The 17714-nt window shown below is 53.4% G+C and overlaps 1 protein-coding gene across 1 annotated transcript; it reads left to right on the top strand.

The window, feature by feature from the left end:
- Positions 1-605: 605 nt before the first annotated feature.
- wdr75 (WD repeat domain 75) lies at positions 606-14871 on the top strand. The gene is made up of 21 exons (XM_038299515.1): positions 606-766; positions 870-999; positions 1522-1587; positions 1661-1760; positions 2031-2155; positions 2230-2300; positions 2379-2495; positions 5430-5518; positions 5589-5747; positions 5928-5987; positions 6143-6258; positions 6335-6510; positions 6596-6753; positions 6930-7110; positions 11317-11411; positions 11727-11822; positions 12090-12259; positions 12340-12399; positions 12738-12869; positions 12940-13031; positions 14415-14871. The coding sequence occupies exons 1-21, from the start codon at positions 681-683 to the stop codon at positions 14635-14637; spliced, it is 2502 nt and encodes an 833-aa protein (XP_038155443.1). The 5' UTR covers positions 606-680; the 3' UTR covers positions 14638-14871.
- Positions 14872-17714: the final 2843 nt, after the last annotated feature.

Genomic DNA, 17714 nt, shown 5'->3' with positions numbered 1-17714 from the left:
CATACGCCGTCAGACCAGCATGCAGTCAGACCAGCATACGCCGTCAGACCAGCATACGCAGTCAGACCAGCATACACCGTCAGATCAGCATACGCCGTCAGACCAGCATACGCCGTCAGATCAGCATACGCCGTCAGATCAGCATACGCCGTCAGACCAGCATACCTATAGACTGTTTCTGACATTTTGAACTGGAAAAGCTTCCTGGAGGGAAACCAAACGTCTTCAAACTTGGAAACAAAGTCCAGTGGATTGTTGTTGTTTTTTTTTTTATCCCTTCAGTCTTGTAGGAAAAAAAGACTTTAAACTACATCAACAGGCGCGTTTCACTTTGGTCTTGAACAAGACAAACTATTTAAGTTGAGATCGCAATCCGCTTTAAAAACACCAAACATCTCTATTAATCTAAAAACACGTGTCAGTTTAAAATCTATATTAAGGTCATGAATGTCTGTAAATGATGATCTTTTATTGTTTTATCTAAATCTCCTTAATGTGACTCAGAACATCAAATGTTGTTAAAATCCACAGCTTAATAACATCCTCCGTGTTTCTGCGTGGCGCTGTGGAAATGCAGTGTTTCAGGGGGAGGTCCTCCTGCAGCCTGTCCGCCAGAAGAAGAAGGAGGAACAGAAGAAGAAGAAGGACCGGGCGGAAGTGACGTCAGCCGGGATGAAAACATGGTTGAAGAGAGTGAAATCCGCGTGGTTCATCAGGGAGGCAGTAAAATCACCTTCAGGAAGCCGCTGATCAGCTCCGACAGCAGGTCAGACTCTGTGTCCCTCACGATGACGTCATTTTATCCGCAGAGCAGCGGGAATGTTAGCAGCTAATGCTAATGCTACACGGCGGCTCTTTGGTTCCTCCAGGTTCCTGCTCTGCGCCTCCGGCCACCATGTGAAGGTGTTCAGCATCCTGACCGAGGAGTGTGTCCAGGAGCTGCGGGGACACACCGACCTGGTTACCGGGCTGCTGCCCCGGGCCTCCAACCATCTGCAGGTGACCGCTGCTCCTCCTCCTCCTGCTCCTCCTCATCAGACGGCTGATCAAAGCTAAGCCAAAATTAACTAAACTCTTCATCGGAGCTGAGATTAACCAGGATTAGCTTCAATCTGAAGCTCAGATTAGGATTTAATCTCCTATCAGACCAAAGGTTTCTGATGGAGAATCTAGGCTGAATGCATGTCTACATTAGAAGCTCTATTCAGTCTATTTCTGCAGCTTCAAATCACAACATATCATCTTATAGATCTAGATGCATCAGATCATCCAGTCAGATTAAAGGTTGAAAGCTGACTGAACACCTGCATGTTCCCTGAGACTAAGAAGCCATCAGCTGAAGGCAGATAAAGTTCTGATGATGCGCTGATATTTCTCAGCCGCCGTTATTTTATTCTGAAGAATGTGGAAAATAATCCAGAGGCTTCATTCTTCTAAATCGTCTCCAATCCTGTGAAGCAGCAGCTCGTCTCTTCCTGAAGGTTCAATCCGTGTGATGCTGAGCGTCTCTATGTGTTGCAGATCTACTCCTGCTCAGTAGATGGCACCGTCAGACTGTGGGACTTCACAGATGGCGTTCTCATCAAGGTCAGAAATCCCTTTCATCTGCTTTGACCTCCGTTTGATGCGGCGCTCTGACCACCATGTGCTTCCTCCTCAGACCTTCGCCGTCGGATATCCCATCTACTCCTTCTACGGCTCCTCCACCCACCAGGAGGTGCTCTTCATCGTCACGCCCTCACAGAGGAAACGCTCATCAGGTGGGTGTCTGTGTCTCCCGGGTGACGGCCATGATGCTGCAATCGGTTTGATTTCTCTGCTTCTGATCTTCATCCCTCCAAGCATCAAAACCAGCGATCAGACGTCTACTCTGCTCCTTTTGCGTCTTTCAGTCCACTTCCTAAATGTCCCTCCCTGCTTAGCGTCGGCGGGCGCCCCTCCCTCACGCCCGAGGCCGTCCCCTCCTTCAGAACCGGTGAAGGACGATTAGCTGCGGTTGGTCTAATGTCCGTCTTTCTGTCCGTCTTCAGATGCGTTCCAGCTGCTTGCCATCCGTCTCCCGCAGCGCTCTGACCAGCTGGTGGACGCCACCGATGTCTCTGTGGTTCTGGAGGATGTCGGCTCCAACCCTGCAGCCGTGTCCTTCGGTAGAGAGGTAAGCGTGTCCCTGCTGTGTCCTCTCTCGTCTCCAGCCTCCTTCATGTCTCATCAGCTGTCCTTTCCTCACAGGGAGAATATGTGGCCTCAGCTAAAGATCTCCAGCTGGAGATCTTCTTCTTCAAGAAGGAAAAGTCCTACAGGTTGATCCAGGCAGCAGCAGGTCGCTTCCCTGCAGAGACCTTCATGTTTGCTAACTGCTCTGCTTTTCTGGTGGACAGGTTCTCTCTGAAGGAGGACAACAAGAAAGGAGGCAGGAACACCTTCACCTGCGTGGCCTGCCACCCCAAAGACGACTGCGTGGCTACGGGACACGAGGACGGGAAAATCCGGCTGTGGTGAGTCCAGAGGAACCCAGTCCAGAGGAACCCAGTCCAGAGGAACCCAGTCCAGAGGAACCCAGTCCAGAGGAACCCAGTCCAGAGGAACCCAGTCCAGAGGAACCACGGTTCCTTCCTTCCTTCCCTCTAGTGGAACCGTGGTTCCCTCTAGTGGAACCGTGGTTCCCTCTAGTGGAACCACGGTTCCCTCTAGTGGAACCGTGGTTCCCTCTAGTGGAACCACGGTTCCCTCTAGTGGAACCGTGGTTCCCTCTAGTGGAACCACGGTTCCCTCTAGAACCACGGTTCCCTCTAGTGGAACCACGGTTCCTTCTAGAGGAGCCACGGTTCCCTCTAGTGGAACCACGGTTCCCTCTAGAACCACGGTTCCCTCTAGTGGAACCACGGTTCCTTCTAGTGGAACCACGGTTCCCTCTAGTGGAACCGTGGTTCCCTCTAGTGGAACCGTGGTTCCCTCTAGTGGAACCGTGGTTCCCTCTAGTGGAACCGTGGTTCCCTCTAGTGGAACCGCGGTTCCCTCTAGTGGAACCGCGGTTCCCTCTAGTGGAACCACGGTTCCCTCTAGTGGAACCACGGTTCCTTCTAGAGGAGCCACGGTTCCCTCTAGTGGAACCACGGTTCCTTCTAGAGGAACCACTGTTCCCTCTAGTGGAACCACGGTTCCCTCTAGAACCACGGTTCCCTCTAGTGGAACCACGGTTCCTTCTAGTAGAACCGCGGTTCCCTCTAGTGGAACCACGGTTCCCTCTAGTGGAACCTCGGTTCCCTCTAGTGGAACCACGGTTCCCTCTAGAACCACGGTTCCCTCTAGTGGAACCACGGTTCCTTCTAGAGGAACCACGGTTCCCTCTAGTGGAACCACGGTTCCCTCTAGAACCACGGTTCCCTCTAGTGGAACCACGGTTCCTTCTAGTAGAACCGCGGTTCCCTCTAGTGGAACCACGGTTCCCTCTAGTGGAACCACGGTTCCCTTGGGAACCACGGTTCCCTCTAGAGGAACCACGGTTCCCTCTAGAGGAACCACGGTTCCTTCTAGTGGAACCACGGTTCCCTCTAGTGGAACCGCGGTTCCCTCGGTTCCCTCTAGTGGAACCTCGGTTCCCTCTAGTGGAACCTCGGTTCCTTCTAGTGGAACCACGGTTCCTCTAGAAGGAACCGTGGTTCCACTAGAGGGAACCGTGGTTCCTTCTAGAGGAACCACGGTTCCCTCTAGTGGAACCACGGTTCCTTCTAGAGGAACCGTGGTTCCCTCTAGTGGAACCACGGTTCCCTCTAGAACCACGGTTCCCTCTAGTGGAACCGCGGTTCCTTCTAGTAGAACCGCGGTTCCCTCTAGTGGAACCACGGTTCCTTCTAGAGGAACCACGGTTCCCTCTAGTGGAACCACGGTTCCCTCTAGTGGAACCACGGTTCCCTCTAGTGGAACCACGGTTCCCTTGGGAACCACGGTTCCCTTGGGAACCACGGTTCCTTCTAGAGGAACCACGGTTCCCTCTAGAGGAACCACGGTTCCTTCTAGTGGAACCACGGTTCCCTCGGTTCCCTCTAGTGGAACCACGGTTCCCTCTAGTGGAACCACGGTTCCCTTGGGAACCACGGTTCCCTTGGGAACCACGGTTCCCTCTAGAGGAACCACGGTTCCCTCTAGAGGAACCACGGTTCCTTCTAGTGGAACCACGGTTCCCTCGGTTCCCTCTAGAGGAACCACGGTTCCCTCTAGTGGAACCACGGTTCCCTCTAGTGGAACCACGGTTCCCTCTAGTGGAACCACGGTTCCCTTGGGAACCACGGTTCCCTCTAGAGGAACCACGGTTCCCTCTAGAGGAACCACGGTTCCTTCTAGTGGAACCACGGTTCCCTCTAGTGGAACCGCGGTTCCCTCGGTTCCCTCTAGTGGAACCACGGTTCCCTCTGGTGGAACCGCGGTTCCCTCTGGTGGAACCGCGGTTCCCTCTGGTGGAACCGCGGTTCCCTCTGGTGGAACCGCGGTTCCCTTGGTTCCCTCTAGTGGAACAGCGGTTCCCTCGGTTCCCTCTAGTGGAACCACGGTTCCCTGTAGTGGAACCACGGTTCCCTCTAGTGGAACCACGGTTCCCTCTAGTGGAACCGCGGTTCCCTCTAGTGGAACCGCGGTTCCCTCTAGTGGAACCGCGGTTCCCTCTAGTGGAACCGCGGTTCCCTCGGTTCCCTCTAGTGGAACCGCGGTTCCCTCTGGTGGAACCACGGTTCCCTCTGGTGGAACCGCGGTTCCCTCTGGTGGAACCGCGGTTCCCTTGGTTCCCTCTAGTGGAACCACGGTTCCCTCTAGTGGAACCACGGTTCCCTGTAGTGGAACCACGGTTCCCTCTAGTGGAACCACGGTTCCCTCTAGTGGAACCGCGGTTCCCTCGGTTCCCTCTAGTGGAACCGCGGTTCCCTCTAGTGGAACCGCGGTTCCCTCTGGTGGAACCACGGTTCCCTCTGGTGGAACCGTGGTTCCACTAGAGGGAACAGAGGGAACCGCGGTTCCCTCTAGTGGAACCGCGGTTCCCTCTGGTGGAACCACGGTTCCCTCTGGTGGAACCGCGGTTCCCTCTGGTGGAACCGCGGTTCCCTCGGTTCCCTCTAGTGGAACCACGGTTCCCTCTAGTGGAACCACGGTTCCCTGTAGTGGAACCACGGTTCCCTCTAGTGGAACCACGGTTCCCTCTAGTGGAACCGCGGTTCCCTCGGTTCCCTCTAGTGGAACCGCGGTTCCCTCTAGTGGAACCGCGGTTCCCTCTAGTGGAACCGCGGTTCCCTCTAGTGGAACCGCGGTTCCCTCTAGTGGAACCGAGGTTCCCTCGGTTCCCTCTAGTGGAACCGCGGTTCCCTCGGTTCCCTCTAGTGGAACCACGGTTCCCTGTAGTGGAACCTCATCAGTCAGCAGAATGTTCCTCTGCTTCCCTCCAGGAGAAACTTCAACCACAGAAAGGAGTACACCTACTCCACCCTGCACTGGCACCACAGCGCCGTCAGCTCGCTGTGCTTCACCCCCGAAGGTAAGGCGGCCCCGCCTCTGGCCCCGCCTTTCCAGCTTTCCAAGCATCTGAGCCGCTGCTCTTCATTCAGGCACCAACCTGCTGAGCGGAGGCGTGGAGTCGGTTCTGGTCCAGTGGAGATACAAGCAGGAGAGCCAGCTGGACTACCTGCCGCGTCTCGGAGCCGCCATCACGCACATCGCCGTCTCACCAGACGGGACGCTGTTTTCTACATCCCACAGCGACAACAGTAAGGAGACGGAGCGCCGACCCGCTCGGGTTCCACCCAATAAATAGAAAAATCTGGTGGGAACCTTTGGCAGGTTCTGGGGGAACATTTGATGCCTGAAGGTCCCTGACCATGACGCCACAGCGGGGGGGGGTTCAGGTACCGTTTGGGTTTCTCACGGTTTGTTCTGTTTCTCTGTAGAAATCACGCTGATCCACGGCGGCGTGAAGGTGTCGGCCATCATCCAGGGTCTGGTCCAAGGTGAGTCCTTTCCATGACCTCCTGCTTCATTCGAGGAACGGAGCTTTAGACCCGATGGTTCCAACTAATCCCAGAACCTGATGAGGTTCTACTGAAGGGAACCTGATGATGGGCTGGAGGTTTCCATGGTAACCACGCTCTGTCCCCGTCTGCAGGAGAAAGCGTCCAGACGGATCTGCTGGTGGACCCTCGCAGCAAAGCTCTGGTGCTGAACGGAAAACCGGGTCACCTCCAGTTCTACTCGCTCCAACGAGACAAACTTCTGTTCAACGTGAGACTCTGACCCCCCCCCCAATAGTCTGAGCTGCTGTCCACACGGAGCTCTGAAGGTCTCCTGTCCTCCCCAGCTGGACGTGGTGCAGCAGGAGTTCATCCACCAGTCGGGTCTGGCCCAGTTCCAGGTGGTCCGGGCAGCGATGGACGGTTCCGGCAGCTGGTTGGCCACCGTGGAGGAGAGGAAGCAGAAAGCTGCTCAGGTGGAGTTGAACCTGAAGCTGTGGGCGTTTGATGAGCAGACCCAGAGGTACGACTGGATCCTTCAGGCCCGGATGGGTCATCAGAACCTCCCTGCTAATGTCTGCTTCCCCCCTTTCCTCGCTGACGGACAGTTTTGTGCTGAACACGACCATCTGGGCCCCCCACGAGGCCGGGATTACCTCCATGTGCTTCGAGCAGGCGGGCGGCAGCGGGACCGCCCTGCTGGTGTCCAGCAGCAGAGACAGACACTACAAAGCCTGGCAGCTGGCGGCGCCGGCCCACACAGACGGTGAGAACCCACCATGTTTTCCAGGTCCTGGATCCTCTTCCCTTCTGCAGACGGAACCAGGAGGTTCTGACGGCTCCTCCGGTTCTGACCTTTCCTGGTGAACAGAACCGGAACCTCGTCACGTCAGACCGAAGGTTAATCCGTCTCTCCTGTCGTCTCCTGATTCCTCCCTGCAGACGGCGCCCCCTCCTGGTCTTGTGACTTCGTCGGCGCCTACCACGGCCTGGTTCCGGAACGCTGCTGCTTCTCTGCCGACGGCTCTCTGCTGGCCGTCAGCTTCCAGGAAGTGGTGACCGTCTGGAGCCCGACTTCCTGGGAACTCCTGGTGACGCTGTCGCAGCCGCCGGGCGCCATCAGGCAGGAAACGCACACACGCACTTTACTGTCTCTGTGAGGACGCTCAGTTACATCCTTTCTAGAACCTAGAACTGTGCACGCCTTCCTAGAGCTAGGACGCCCAGATCTGTCCACGCCTTCCTAGAGCTAGGACGCCCAGATCTGTCCACGCCTTCCTAGAGCTAGGACGCCCACATCTGTCCACGCCTTCCTAGAGCTAGGACGCCCAGATCTGTCCACGCCTTCCTAGAGCTAGGACGCCCACATCTGTCCACGCCTTCCTAGAGCTAGGACGCCCAGATCTGTCCACGCCTTCCTAGAGCTAGGACGCCCAGATCTGTCCACGCCTTCCTAGAGCTAGAACGCCCAGATCTGTCCACGCCTTCCTAGAGCTAGAACGCCCAGATCTGTGCACGCCTTCCTAGAGCTAGAACGCCCAGATCTGTCCACGCCTTCCTAGAGCTAGGACGCCCAGATCTGTCCACGCCTTCCTAGAGCTAGGACGCCCAGATCTGTCCACGCCTTCCTAGAGCTAGAACGCCCAGATCTGTCCACGCCTTCCTAGAGCTAGAACGCCCAGATCTGTCCACGCCTTCCTAGAGCTAGAACGCCCAGATCTGTCCACGCCTTCCTAGAGCTAGAACGCCCAGATCTGTCCACGCCTTCCTAGAGCTAGAACGCCCAGATCTGTCCACGCCTTCCTAGAGCTAGAAGGCCCAGATCTGTCCACGCCTTCCTAGAGCTAGGACGCCCAGATCTGTCCACGCCTTCCTAGAGCTAGAACGCCCAGATCTGTCCACGCCTTCCTAGAGCTAGAACGCCCAGATCTGTCCACGCCTTCCTAGAGCTAGAACGCCCAGATCTGTCCACGCCTTCCTAGAGCTAGAACGCCCAGATCTGTCCACGCCTTCCTAGAGCTAGAAGGCCCAGATCTGTCCACGCCTTCCTAGAGCTAGGACGCCCAGATCTGTCCACGCCTTCCTAGAGCTAGAACGCCCAGATCTGTGCACGCCTTCCTAGAGCTAGAACGCCCAGATCTGTCCACGCCTTCCTAGAGCTAGAACGCCCAGATCTGTCCACGCCTTCCTAGAGCTAGAAGGCCCAGATCTGTCCACGCCTTCCTAGAGCTAGAAGGCCCAGATCTGTCCACGCCTTCCTAGAGCTAGGACGCCCAGATCTGTCCACGCCTTCCTAGAGCTAGAACGCCCAGATCTGTCCACGCCTTCCTAGAGCTAGAACGCCCAGATCTGTCCACGCCTTCCTAGAGCTAGAACGCCCAGATCTGTCCACGCCTTCCTAGAGCTAGAAGGCCCAGATCTGTCCACGCCTTCCTAGAGCTAGAAGGCCCAGATCTGTCCACGCCTTCCTAGAGCTAGGACGCCCAGATCTGTCCACGCCTTCCTAGAGCTAGAACGCCCAGATCTGTCCACGCCTTCCTAGAGCTAGAACGCCCAGATCTGTCCACGCCTTCCTAGAGCTAGAAGGCCCAGATCTGTCCACGCCTTCCTAGAGCTAGAAGGCCCAGATCTGTCCACGCCTTCCTAGAGCTAGAACGCCCAGATCTGTGCACGCCTTCCTAGAGCTAGAACGCCCAGATCTGTCCACGCCTTCCTAGAGCTAGAAGGCCCAGATCTGTCTACGCCTTCCTAGAGCTAGAACGCCCAGATCTGTCCACGCCTTCCTAGAGCTAGAACGCCCAGATCTGTCCACGCCTTCCTAGAGCTAGAAGGCCCAGATCTGTCCACGCCTTCCTAGAGCTAGAACGCCCAGATCTGTGCACGCCTTCCTAGAGCTAGGACGCCCAGATCTGTCCACGCCTTCCTAGAGCTAGGACGCCCAGATCTGTCCACGCCTTCCTAGAGCTAGAAGGCCCAGATCTGTCTACGCCTTCCTAGAGCTAGGACGCCCAGATCTGTCTACGCCTTCCTAGAGCTAGGACGCCCAGATCTGTCCACGCCTTCCTAGAGCTAGAACGCCCAGATCTGTCCACGCCTTCCTAGAGCTAGAACGCCCAGATCTGTCCACACCTTCCTAGAGCTAGAACGCCCAGATCTGTCCACGCCTTCCTAGAGCTAGAACGCCCAGATCTGTCCACGCCTTCCTAGAGCTAGAACGCCCAGATCTGTCCACGCCTTCCTAGAGCTAGAACGCCCAGATCTGTCCACGCCTTCCTAGAGCTAGAACGCCCAGATCTGTCCACGCCTTCCTAGAGCTAGAAGGCCCAGATCTGTCCACGCCTTCCTAGAGCTAGGACGCCCAGATCTGTCCACGCCTTCCTAGAGCTAGGACGCCCAGATCTGTCCACGCCTTCCTAGAGCTAGAACGCCCAGATCTGTCCACGCCTTCCTAGAGCTAGAACGCCCAGATCTGTCCACGCCTTCCTAGAGCTAGAAGGCCCAGATCTGTCCACGCCTTCCTAGAGCTAGGACGCCCAGATCTGTCCACGCCTTCCTAGAGCTAGAACGCCCAGAGCTGTGCACGCCTTCCTAGAGCTAGAACGCCCAGATCTGTGCACGCCTTCCTAGAGCTAGAACGCCCAGATCTGTGCACGCCTTCCTAGAGCTAGAACGCCCAGATCTGTCCACGCCTTCCTAGAGCTAGAAGGCCCAGATCTGTCCACGCCTTCCTAGAGCTAGAAGGCCCAGATCTGTCCACGCCTTCCTAGAGCTAGAACGCCCAGATCTGTCCACGCCTTCCTAGAGCTAGGACGCCCAGATCTGTCCACGCCTTCCTAGAGCTAGGACGCCCAGATCTGTCCACGCCTTCCTAGAGCTAGAACGCCCAGATCTGTCCACGCCTTCCTAGAGCTAGAAGGCCCAGATCTGTCCACGCCTTCCTAGAGCTAGAAGGCCCAGATCTGTCCACGCCTTCCTAGAGCTAGAACGCCCAGATCTGTCCACGCCTTCCTAGAGCTAGAACGCCCAGATCTGTCCACGCCTTCCTAGAGCTAGAAGGCCCAGATCTGTCCACGCCTTCCTAGAGCTAGAAGGCCCAGATCTGTCCACGCCTTCCTAGAGCTAGAAGGCCCAGATCTGTCCACGCCTTCCTAGAGCTAGAACGCCCAGATCTGTCCACGCCTTCCTAGAGCTAGAAGGCCCAGATCTGTCCACGCCTTCCTAGAGCTAGAACGCCCAGATCTGTCCACGCCTTCCTAGAGCTAGAACGCCCAGATCTGTCCACGCCTTCCTAGAGCTAGAACGCCCAGATCTGTCCACGCCTTCCTAGAGCTAGAAGGCCCAGATCTGTCCACGCCTTCCTAGAGCTAGAACGCCCAGATCTGTCCACGCCTTCCTAGAGCTAGAAGGCCCAGATCTGTCCACGCCTTCCTAGAGCTAGAACGCCCAGATCTGTCCACGCCTTCCTAGAGCTAGAAGGCCCAGATCTGTCCACGCCTTCCTAGAGCTAGGACGCCCAGATCTGTCCACGCCTTCCTAGAGCTAGAACGCCCAGATCTGTCCACGCCTTCCTAGAGCTAGAACGCCCAGATCTGTCCACGCCTTCCTAGAGCTAGAACGCCCAGATCTGTCCACGCCTTCCTAGAGCTAGAACGCCCAGATCTGTCCACGCCTTCCTAGAGCTAGAAGGCCCAGATCTGTCCACGCCTTCCTAGAGCTAGAACGCCCAGATCTGTCCACGCCTTCCTAGAGCTAGAACGCCCAGATCTGTCCACGCCTTCCTAGAGCTAGAAGGCCCAGATCTGTCCACGCCTTCCTAGAGCTAGAACGCCCAGATCTGTGCACGCCTTCCTAGAGCTGCTGGGACGTGGAGCCCCGGGTCGTCCTCGGGCCAGTATTGTAGATGAAGTTGGTTCTGGTGAGGTTCTGAAGATGTGGGTCGGCCCGTTTATAGATGGTTCTGATGGAGCAGAAATGGACTTGCAGCATCTGCTGCAGAGGAACATCTATAGAGTTCTGTTCTGGATTTCAGAGAAGAAAATAGAACCAGTGATAAACTGGTTTGATTCTGGACAGAACCAGGATTAACTAAGCCTGGCTGCTAGCAGAGGTCCATCACCATGGCAACCCCTGTCCTCAGATTGCTTGGTTTTCCAACCTTCGTCGGGGTTAGGCTGTGGGGTTGAGTTCTGATGAAAAAGTTGTGATTCTCTGCTAGAAGGCGACCCGGTAGAACCCGCCTAGGGATGTTGCTTCCTAAGCAGCTGAGCGATGATGTCATCCAGAGCGTTCTGGGCGGTTGATCACTAATGGTTGTTTGTTTCCTCTGCAGGGATCTCTGCTTTGGACGTCTGAGCTGCTCAAAGTATCTCCTGGCAACAACCAGAACCCAACGGCTCTGCTGCTGGAACCTGCTCACCTGCTCCTGTAAGTGTTTCCTGCAGCAGAACCTCTGAGGTCCGGCGATGTGGTCCAGATGAGGACCAGAAGAAGGTCATTTCTCTCTGGACCCTAAGGTTCTGGTTCCATGATCCTCATCAGTTTTTGTTTGTAATGAAGTCAAGGTCCGGTCTGGACTTCAGCTGGTCCACCGATCAGAACTGGACCTCCACTTTGGTCCGAAAGAACCTGGATCCTAGATGTTCTCAGAGCCCAAAGCGGTTCTGGCTGCTTCAGATCCACACAGGAGCAACGGTCTTCTTCAGGTCAGAACTAATCCAGTTTCTGGTTTGTGTCCCACAGTGGAGTGGACCACGCCGATGGACGCCGATCTGCTGCTGGCCGACCCGCTATCGGAGAACATGGCCGCCTTCTGTCACCGGGATGGATCCACTGACTGTACGTCTGAATGCTAGGCCTCAGTTAGACGTTAGGAATGCTAACGCCGCTAAACGGCGCTGATGTAGCTAAACAGAGCTAACGTCAGTCAACCGCGCTAGATGTTGTCAAATACTCATAAATGCTGCATTTAGCAGTAAATCCCTGTATTTATCAGTACTTTATGGTATTTAGCAGTGTTTGTAGTATTTCTAGGCAATGGCGGCCCTAAGAAGCAGCAGCAGAGATTCAGACCCTGAATTCTCGTCTCCTTTCCTCTTCTTCCAGTGTTCGTCTTCAGGCCCAGCGAGCCGCGGCCGCTGTTCTCCCAGAAGGCAGTGTGCTCGGGGCGAGTGAACCACGCTGTCTTTGCGCCGAGGGAGACGATGCTGGAGAGCTGTGAGGAGAGCAGCCAGTGGCTGAACCGCTCCAGGCTGTACTTCCTCAGCCCGCTGATGGTAAACATGGCAGACTGGACGGGGGGGGGGGGGGTTCCTCATGGAGGTTAAAGACGTTAAAGTTGTTGGTTCTCCTCTAGGACCTCCTGACCTTCACCACCAGAGCTGAGGAGGAGCGTCTGATGGCTTCCAGCAAACAGGTGAGCTTTAGCAGAAGGTCGGGCTGGAGATGGATCAGCTGAGGAGGAAGGAGGTCTGGAGAACTTTGGTTCTGTCATCTCTGGAGGAAACCTCTGATGGAGATGCTGGTCCAGAGGAAACCTCTGATGGAGATGCTGGTCCAGAGGAAACCTCTGATGGAGATGCTGGTCCAGAGGAAACCTCTGATGGAGATGCTGGTCCATTGATCAGATCGTTGGACCAGCAGAGGACTGTGAGGAACGAGGATGGACATCTGGACGGAGATGCTCCTCCTGTTAAACTCTGAATGCTGATTCGTCGGTTTGACCTGTTTATCTGCTCTTTCATCTCCATCCAGCTGGTGGTCGACGACAGTGTTGCCATGACGCCATTTTACCTGCGGCTGGGCAAACATGGACGCCAGCAGCAAGAGACGGAGGCGCGGGCGGTGAGAGGCGCTCTGCCTCAGGGTTCAGCGGCCATCAGAGAGGTCGGTATCCTGCGCCTGGATTCAGCCACGGAGGTAAACGGGTCACTAACCTGCCTGCTTGTTGTTGCAGCTCCTGCAGAGCCCCGCCCACGTCCTCCCCGCCGCGTCCTTCCTCTGCTCCATGTTCGTTCAGTCTCTGCTCATCTCCGTCAACGAGCGCAGGTCAGTCCCACTCACACTCCCACTCTGTTCTACTGAAGTTCTGACCAAGGTGTCTTTGGACCTGGGCTGATGATCCGCTGAGTGCAGCTGGTTGGTTCTACAGGAACCTTTAGTGATCTGAACCAGAACCTCCAGGTCCCCCTTCTCCAAGCAGGCTGTTACTCTGGCTGCACAACTGAGAAGAACTTGATAGCAAACCTGCAGAGTCATGCTAACCTTCTGTCAACCTGCAGAGTCATGCTAACCTTCTGTCAACCTGCAGAGTCATGCTAACCTTCTGTAAACCTGCAGAGTCATGCTAACCTTCAGTCAACCTGCAGTCATGCTAACCTGCAGAGTCATGCTAACCTTCTGTAAACCTGCAGAGTCATGCTAACCTTCTGTAAACCTGCAGAGTCATGCTAACCTTCTGTCAACCTGCAGAGTCATGTTAACCTTCAGTCAACCTGCAGAGTCATGCTAACCTTCAGTCAACCTGCAGAGTCATGCTAACCTTCAGTCAACCTGCAGAGTCATGCTACCTTCAGTCAACCTGCAGAGTCGTGCTAACCTTCAGTCAACCTGCAGAGTCATGCTAACCTTCAGTCAACCTGCAGTCATGCTACCTTCAGTCAACCTGCAGAGTCATGCTAACCTTCTGTCAACCTGCAGAGTCATGCTAACCTTCTGTCAACCTGCAGAGTCATGCTAACCTTCTGTAAACCTGCAGAGTCATGCTAACCTTCAGTCAACCTGCAGTCATGCTAACCTGCAGAGTCATGCTAACCTTCTGTAAACCTGCAGAGTCATGCTAACCTTCTGTAAACCTGCAGAGTCATGCTAACCTTCTGTCAACCTGCAGAGTCATGTTAACCTTCAGTCAACCTGCAGAGTCATGCTAACCTTCAGTCAACCTGCAGAGTCATGCTAACCTTCAGTCAACCTGCAGAGTCATGCTACCTTCAGTCAACCTGCAGAGTCGTGCAAACCTTCAGTCAACCTGCAGAGTCATGCTAACCTTCAGTCAACCTGCAGAGTCATGCTAACCTTCAGTCAACCTGCAGTCATGCTACCTTCAGTCAACCTGCAGAGTCATGCTAACCTTCAGTCAACCTGCAGAGTCATGTTAACCTTCAGTCAACCTGCAGAGTCATGCTAACCTTCAGTCAACCTGCAGAGTCATGCTAACCTTCAGTCAACCTGCAGAGTCATGTTAACCTTCTGTAAACCTGCAGAGTCATGTTAACCTTCTGTAAACCTGCAGAGTCATGCTAACCTTCTGTCAACCTGCGGAACCTTCTGTAAACCTGCAGAGTCATGCAAACCTTCTGTAAACCTGTGGAGTCATACTAACCTTCTGTAAACCTGCAGAGTCATGCTAACCTTCTCCTGGTGTGTCTTTAGGGAGGAAACCAAACCTGCTAAGGAGGAACTGGAGAGTGAGAAAGAAGAAGAAGAAAGTTCTGATGAGGAAACGGGATCCAGAGTCACACGACCAGAGGAGGGAACGTCAGGCGGGCCTGAGGTGGAGGGTCTTGGCCCGGTCTTGACCAAAGCCAAGCTTAGGGAACTGAGGAGGGTGAGGAAACTGGACCATAGCTGGGTCAGGGACCTGCTGGACTCCTGAGACTAAAAGCGGTCCTGGTACTCCAAAGAACTGGACAGTTGCTGGGTTTTTATTAAGGAGGGAAATTGCTAATTGGATTAGTATTTGCAGCAGAACCAGGTCGGTTTGGTTCTGATCCGTTTCAGACCTTATTTTTGCAGTTATTCATGTTCCTCCTTGCTTCATTGGACCGGAAGCATAAGTCCTGTTTTATTCCTGATGTAACTAATAAAATGAAAGATAAGCCAAACTGTACATTACTTTTAATTCTATTCAGTTTATTTCTATAGCTCCAAGTCCCATCATGTCATTTCAGGTCACTTTATAGATCCAGATCAACCAGATCATCCAGTCAGATTGATTCAAAGTTTTCTATCTAAGGAAAACCAGCTGATTGCATCGACTCATTGACTCTTCAGCAATCCCTCACACTAAGCATGCTTGTAGCGACAGTGGAGAGGAAAAACTCCCTTTAAACAGGAAGAAACCTCCAGCAGAACCAGGCTCAGTGTGAGCGGCCATCTGCTGAGGCCCACTGGGGTTCAAGGAGACAGAAGCAGACATAGAAAAAGAAGCATAGATACAAAAGGCAACCAGCTCCACAGGCGGCCCCGTCCAGGAAACACACAGCCAGGCAGACGAGCTCCGAGCCAGCTCCCATGTCAGAGGATGAAGAGAGCACATCCAGTTAGTCACAGTCAGAGAAACAGGACTACACTGGAAAACAGGCCAAGCTCCAACATCTAGAAACAAAGGTGTTGATGGCAGCAGCACAGCTGATATTTCTCTCCAGGATGGAGTCACAGCCAAACAGGAACAGACCAGATGAAGCTACTATGAGAAAAAGCAGAGAGAGCAGAACGTTAGAGATTGAACTAATAGATTCTGCAGAGTGGGAGAATAGAGATAGAATGAAGCAGAATGATGAAAAAGGGGTCCCTATGTCCTCCAGCAGTCTAAGCCTATAGCAGCAGAACTATAGAGATAGCTCAGGATAACCTGAGCCACTCTAACTAGAAGCTTTATCAAAAAGGAAAGTTTTAAGCCTAGCCTTAAAAGTAGACAGGGTGTCTGCCTCACGGACTAAAACTGGTAGTTGGTTCCACAGGAGAGGAGCCTGATAACTAAAAGATCTGCCTACCATTCTACTTTTAGAAATTCTAGGAACCACTAGTAAACCTAACCCTGCTTCTGGCTGATCTCCCATTGGCGGGCGAATCACTGACCCCGCCCCTTTCCTCAGCATCAAATCTTTGCTCTACACATAAGTTTTGGACTTCAGATGTTTGTTCGTTTTTTTTTTTAAAGGTTTGTAGAACAAAATAAAAATGTTCAAAAGTTTTTATTCGTTTAGGAAAATAAACATTTGGGTTAGGGTCAGTCTTTGGGGTCGTCTGGTGCTGTTTGAAGCTTTTTCTGTAGATTTATTTATTTAGGTTTTTTCCAAAGCAGAGAAAGATTGAAAATACTGAGACAACTTTCATTGCCATTTTGTTTAGCACTAGAGTGCTGCAGCACCACCTAGTGGCGAGATGGAGATATTTTTAAAATGTTTTTAAAAATGTTTTGTACAGTTTATAAATTTATTTTGAAAATTGGGAATTTTTTTATTTCTGGTAGTAAGGAGTAGCTAGCCTAGGCTAGCGCTAGCTTAGCATTGCTATGGCTTCTCTCTCTCCCTCCCTTGACTCTTTTCCAACTCTTCCTTCTTCCTCCTCTCTGCTGCTCTCTGTGTCAGATGTTCAGTTATTCCTCTGCCTCCTTTAGTGATAATGGGATGTGTAATAAGTGTAGTATTTTTGTAGCTTTGGAGGCGAGGGTGTCAGAGTTAGAATCCAGGCTTCAGGCTGTTGAACATCCAGGAGTTAAAGTAGGCCCCCCACGTAGCTGTCCTCCAGCAGTGCCTGAGCAGCCAGGCGATTGGGTAACTCTACGCAGAAAGCGTAGTCGTGGATCTCTGCCCACTGGTCACGCTTAACCCCAGACTGCTCCCTGGGCGCCGCACAATGGCAGCCCACTGCTCCCTGGGCGCCGCACACTGGCAGCCCACTGCTCCCTGATGGGATGGGTTAAATGCAGAGAGGGAATTTCGTTGCTCTGTACCTGAGACAGTGGAATGACAAAGTTCTAGTTCTAGACGGCATCCATCCCACTTTGGATGGTGCAGCTCTTCTTTCTAGGAATCTGGCCACATTTATTAGTCCTCCAAAACCCTGACCCCCCAGGGTGCAGACCAGGAAGCAGAGTCCTAGTTTAACAGACCTCTCTGCAGCTTCTCTACTGTTACCCACTCTTTACTCCATCCAGACGGTGTCTTGCCCACGACCAAAATCTAAAGATAAACTCCTTCAAGCTATTCAAATTTTCACATCCCCAGAAGTTCTGGCTGAGGAGGAGGAGGAGGAGCAGCAATCTTCCAGTCTGACTGACTGATTACTCCAAAGGCCGTTAACAATTACAACTCTGAACATTTAACCCTTAATTTCCCTCATCCAAATTGCAAAGCCTGAAAACCTCTTTTTGTAGCTTTCTATCGTCCACCAGGTCGTTACTCTGAACTCCTCTCTGATTTGGTGTTGAACACCGACAGGTTCTGTCTGATGGACCACGGTGAGGTCAGACCTCCTAACCTTCAGACTGAGGATCTCTGACTCCGGAGGTTTTTCCTTCCTGGTCTTGTTCAAAATAACCAAATCCTTCATGGTGGTTTGGTTCGGATCCAGCAGGCTTAAGAAACACTTAACCTGCAGCCGGCGGTTAAACCTGCTCACCCCGCCGCTTCTTATCAGGATGTTTATGGTTTTCATGTGATTTTAAAGCTGCTCCGCTGGCGGAGGACGTCACTGAGCTCATAAACTCAGAAAAATGAGAATTTGTTGAGAAACGTCGTCTATATTTATGACCATTGGGTTGTTTGGTGTTTTTCCTTCCATCATTTATTCCTTCATCCAACTAAGGACCAATAAATGGGATTAGAACTCAATCTGATTGCTCATCCTTGGGGTTACAGATGGAGAAGATGCTGGAGAATGGACCAGATCTACCACCTCCTTCAGTATATTTCTATGCTCCCATTCACATCAAGTCATCTCAGGTCC

This window comes from Cyprinodon tularosa, unplaced genomic scaffold (assembly GCF_016077235.1).
Source record: "Cyprinodon tularosa strain WSP-4 unplaced genomic scaffold, ASM1607723v1 ctg1119, whole genome shotgun sequence".
Classification (NCBI taxonomy): Eukaryota; Metazoa; Chordata; class Actinopteri; order Cyprinodontiformes; family Cyprinodontidae; genus Cyprinodon; species Cyprinodon tularosa.
This window is presented reverse-complemented; position numbering and strand designations above follow the sequence as displayed.

Excerpts from the sequence above, each read along its gene's own strand:
- wdr75 (XM_038299515.1), top strand. The coding sequence starts at position 681 with ATGGTTGAAGAGAGTGAAATCCGCGTGGTTCATCAGGGAGGCAGTAAA. Across the intron at positions 767-869 it reads CTGATCAGCTCCGACAGCAG|GTTCCTGCTCTGCGCCTCCG; the intron begins GTCAGACTCTGT and ends TGGTTCCTCCAG. Across the intron at positions 2,301-2,378 it reads AAGAAGGAAAAGTCCTACAG|GTTCTCTCTGAAGGAGGACA; the intron begins GTTGATCCAGGC and ends TCTGGTGGACAG.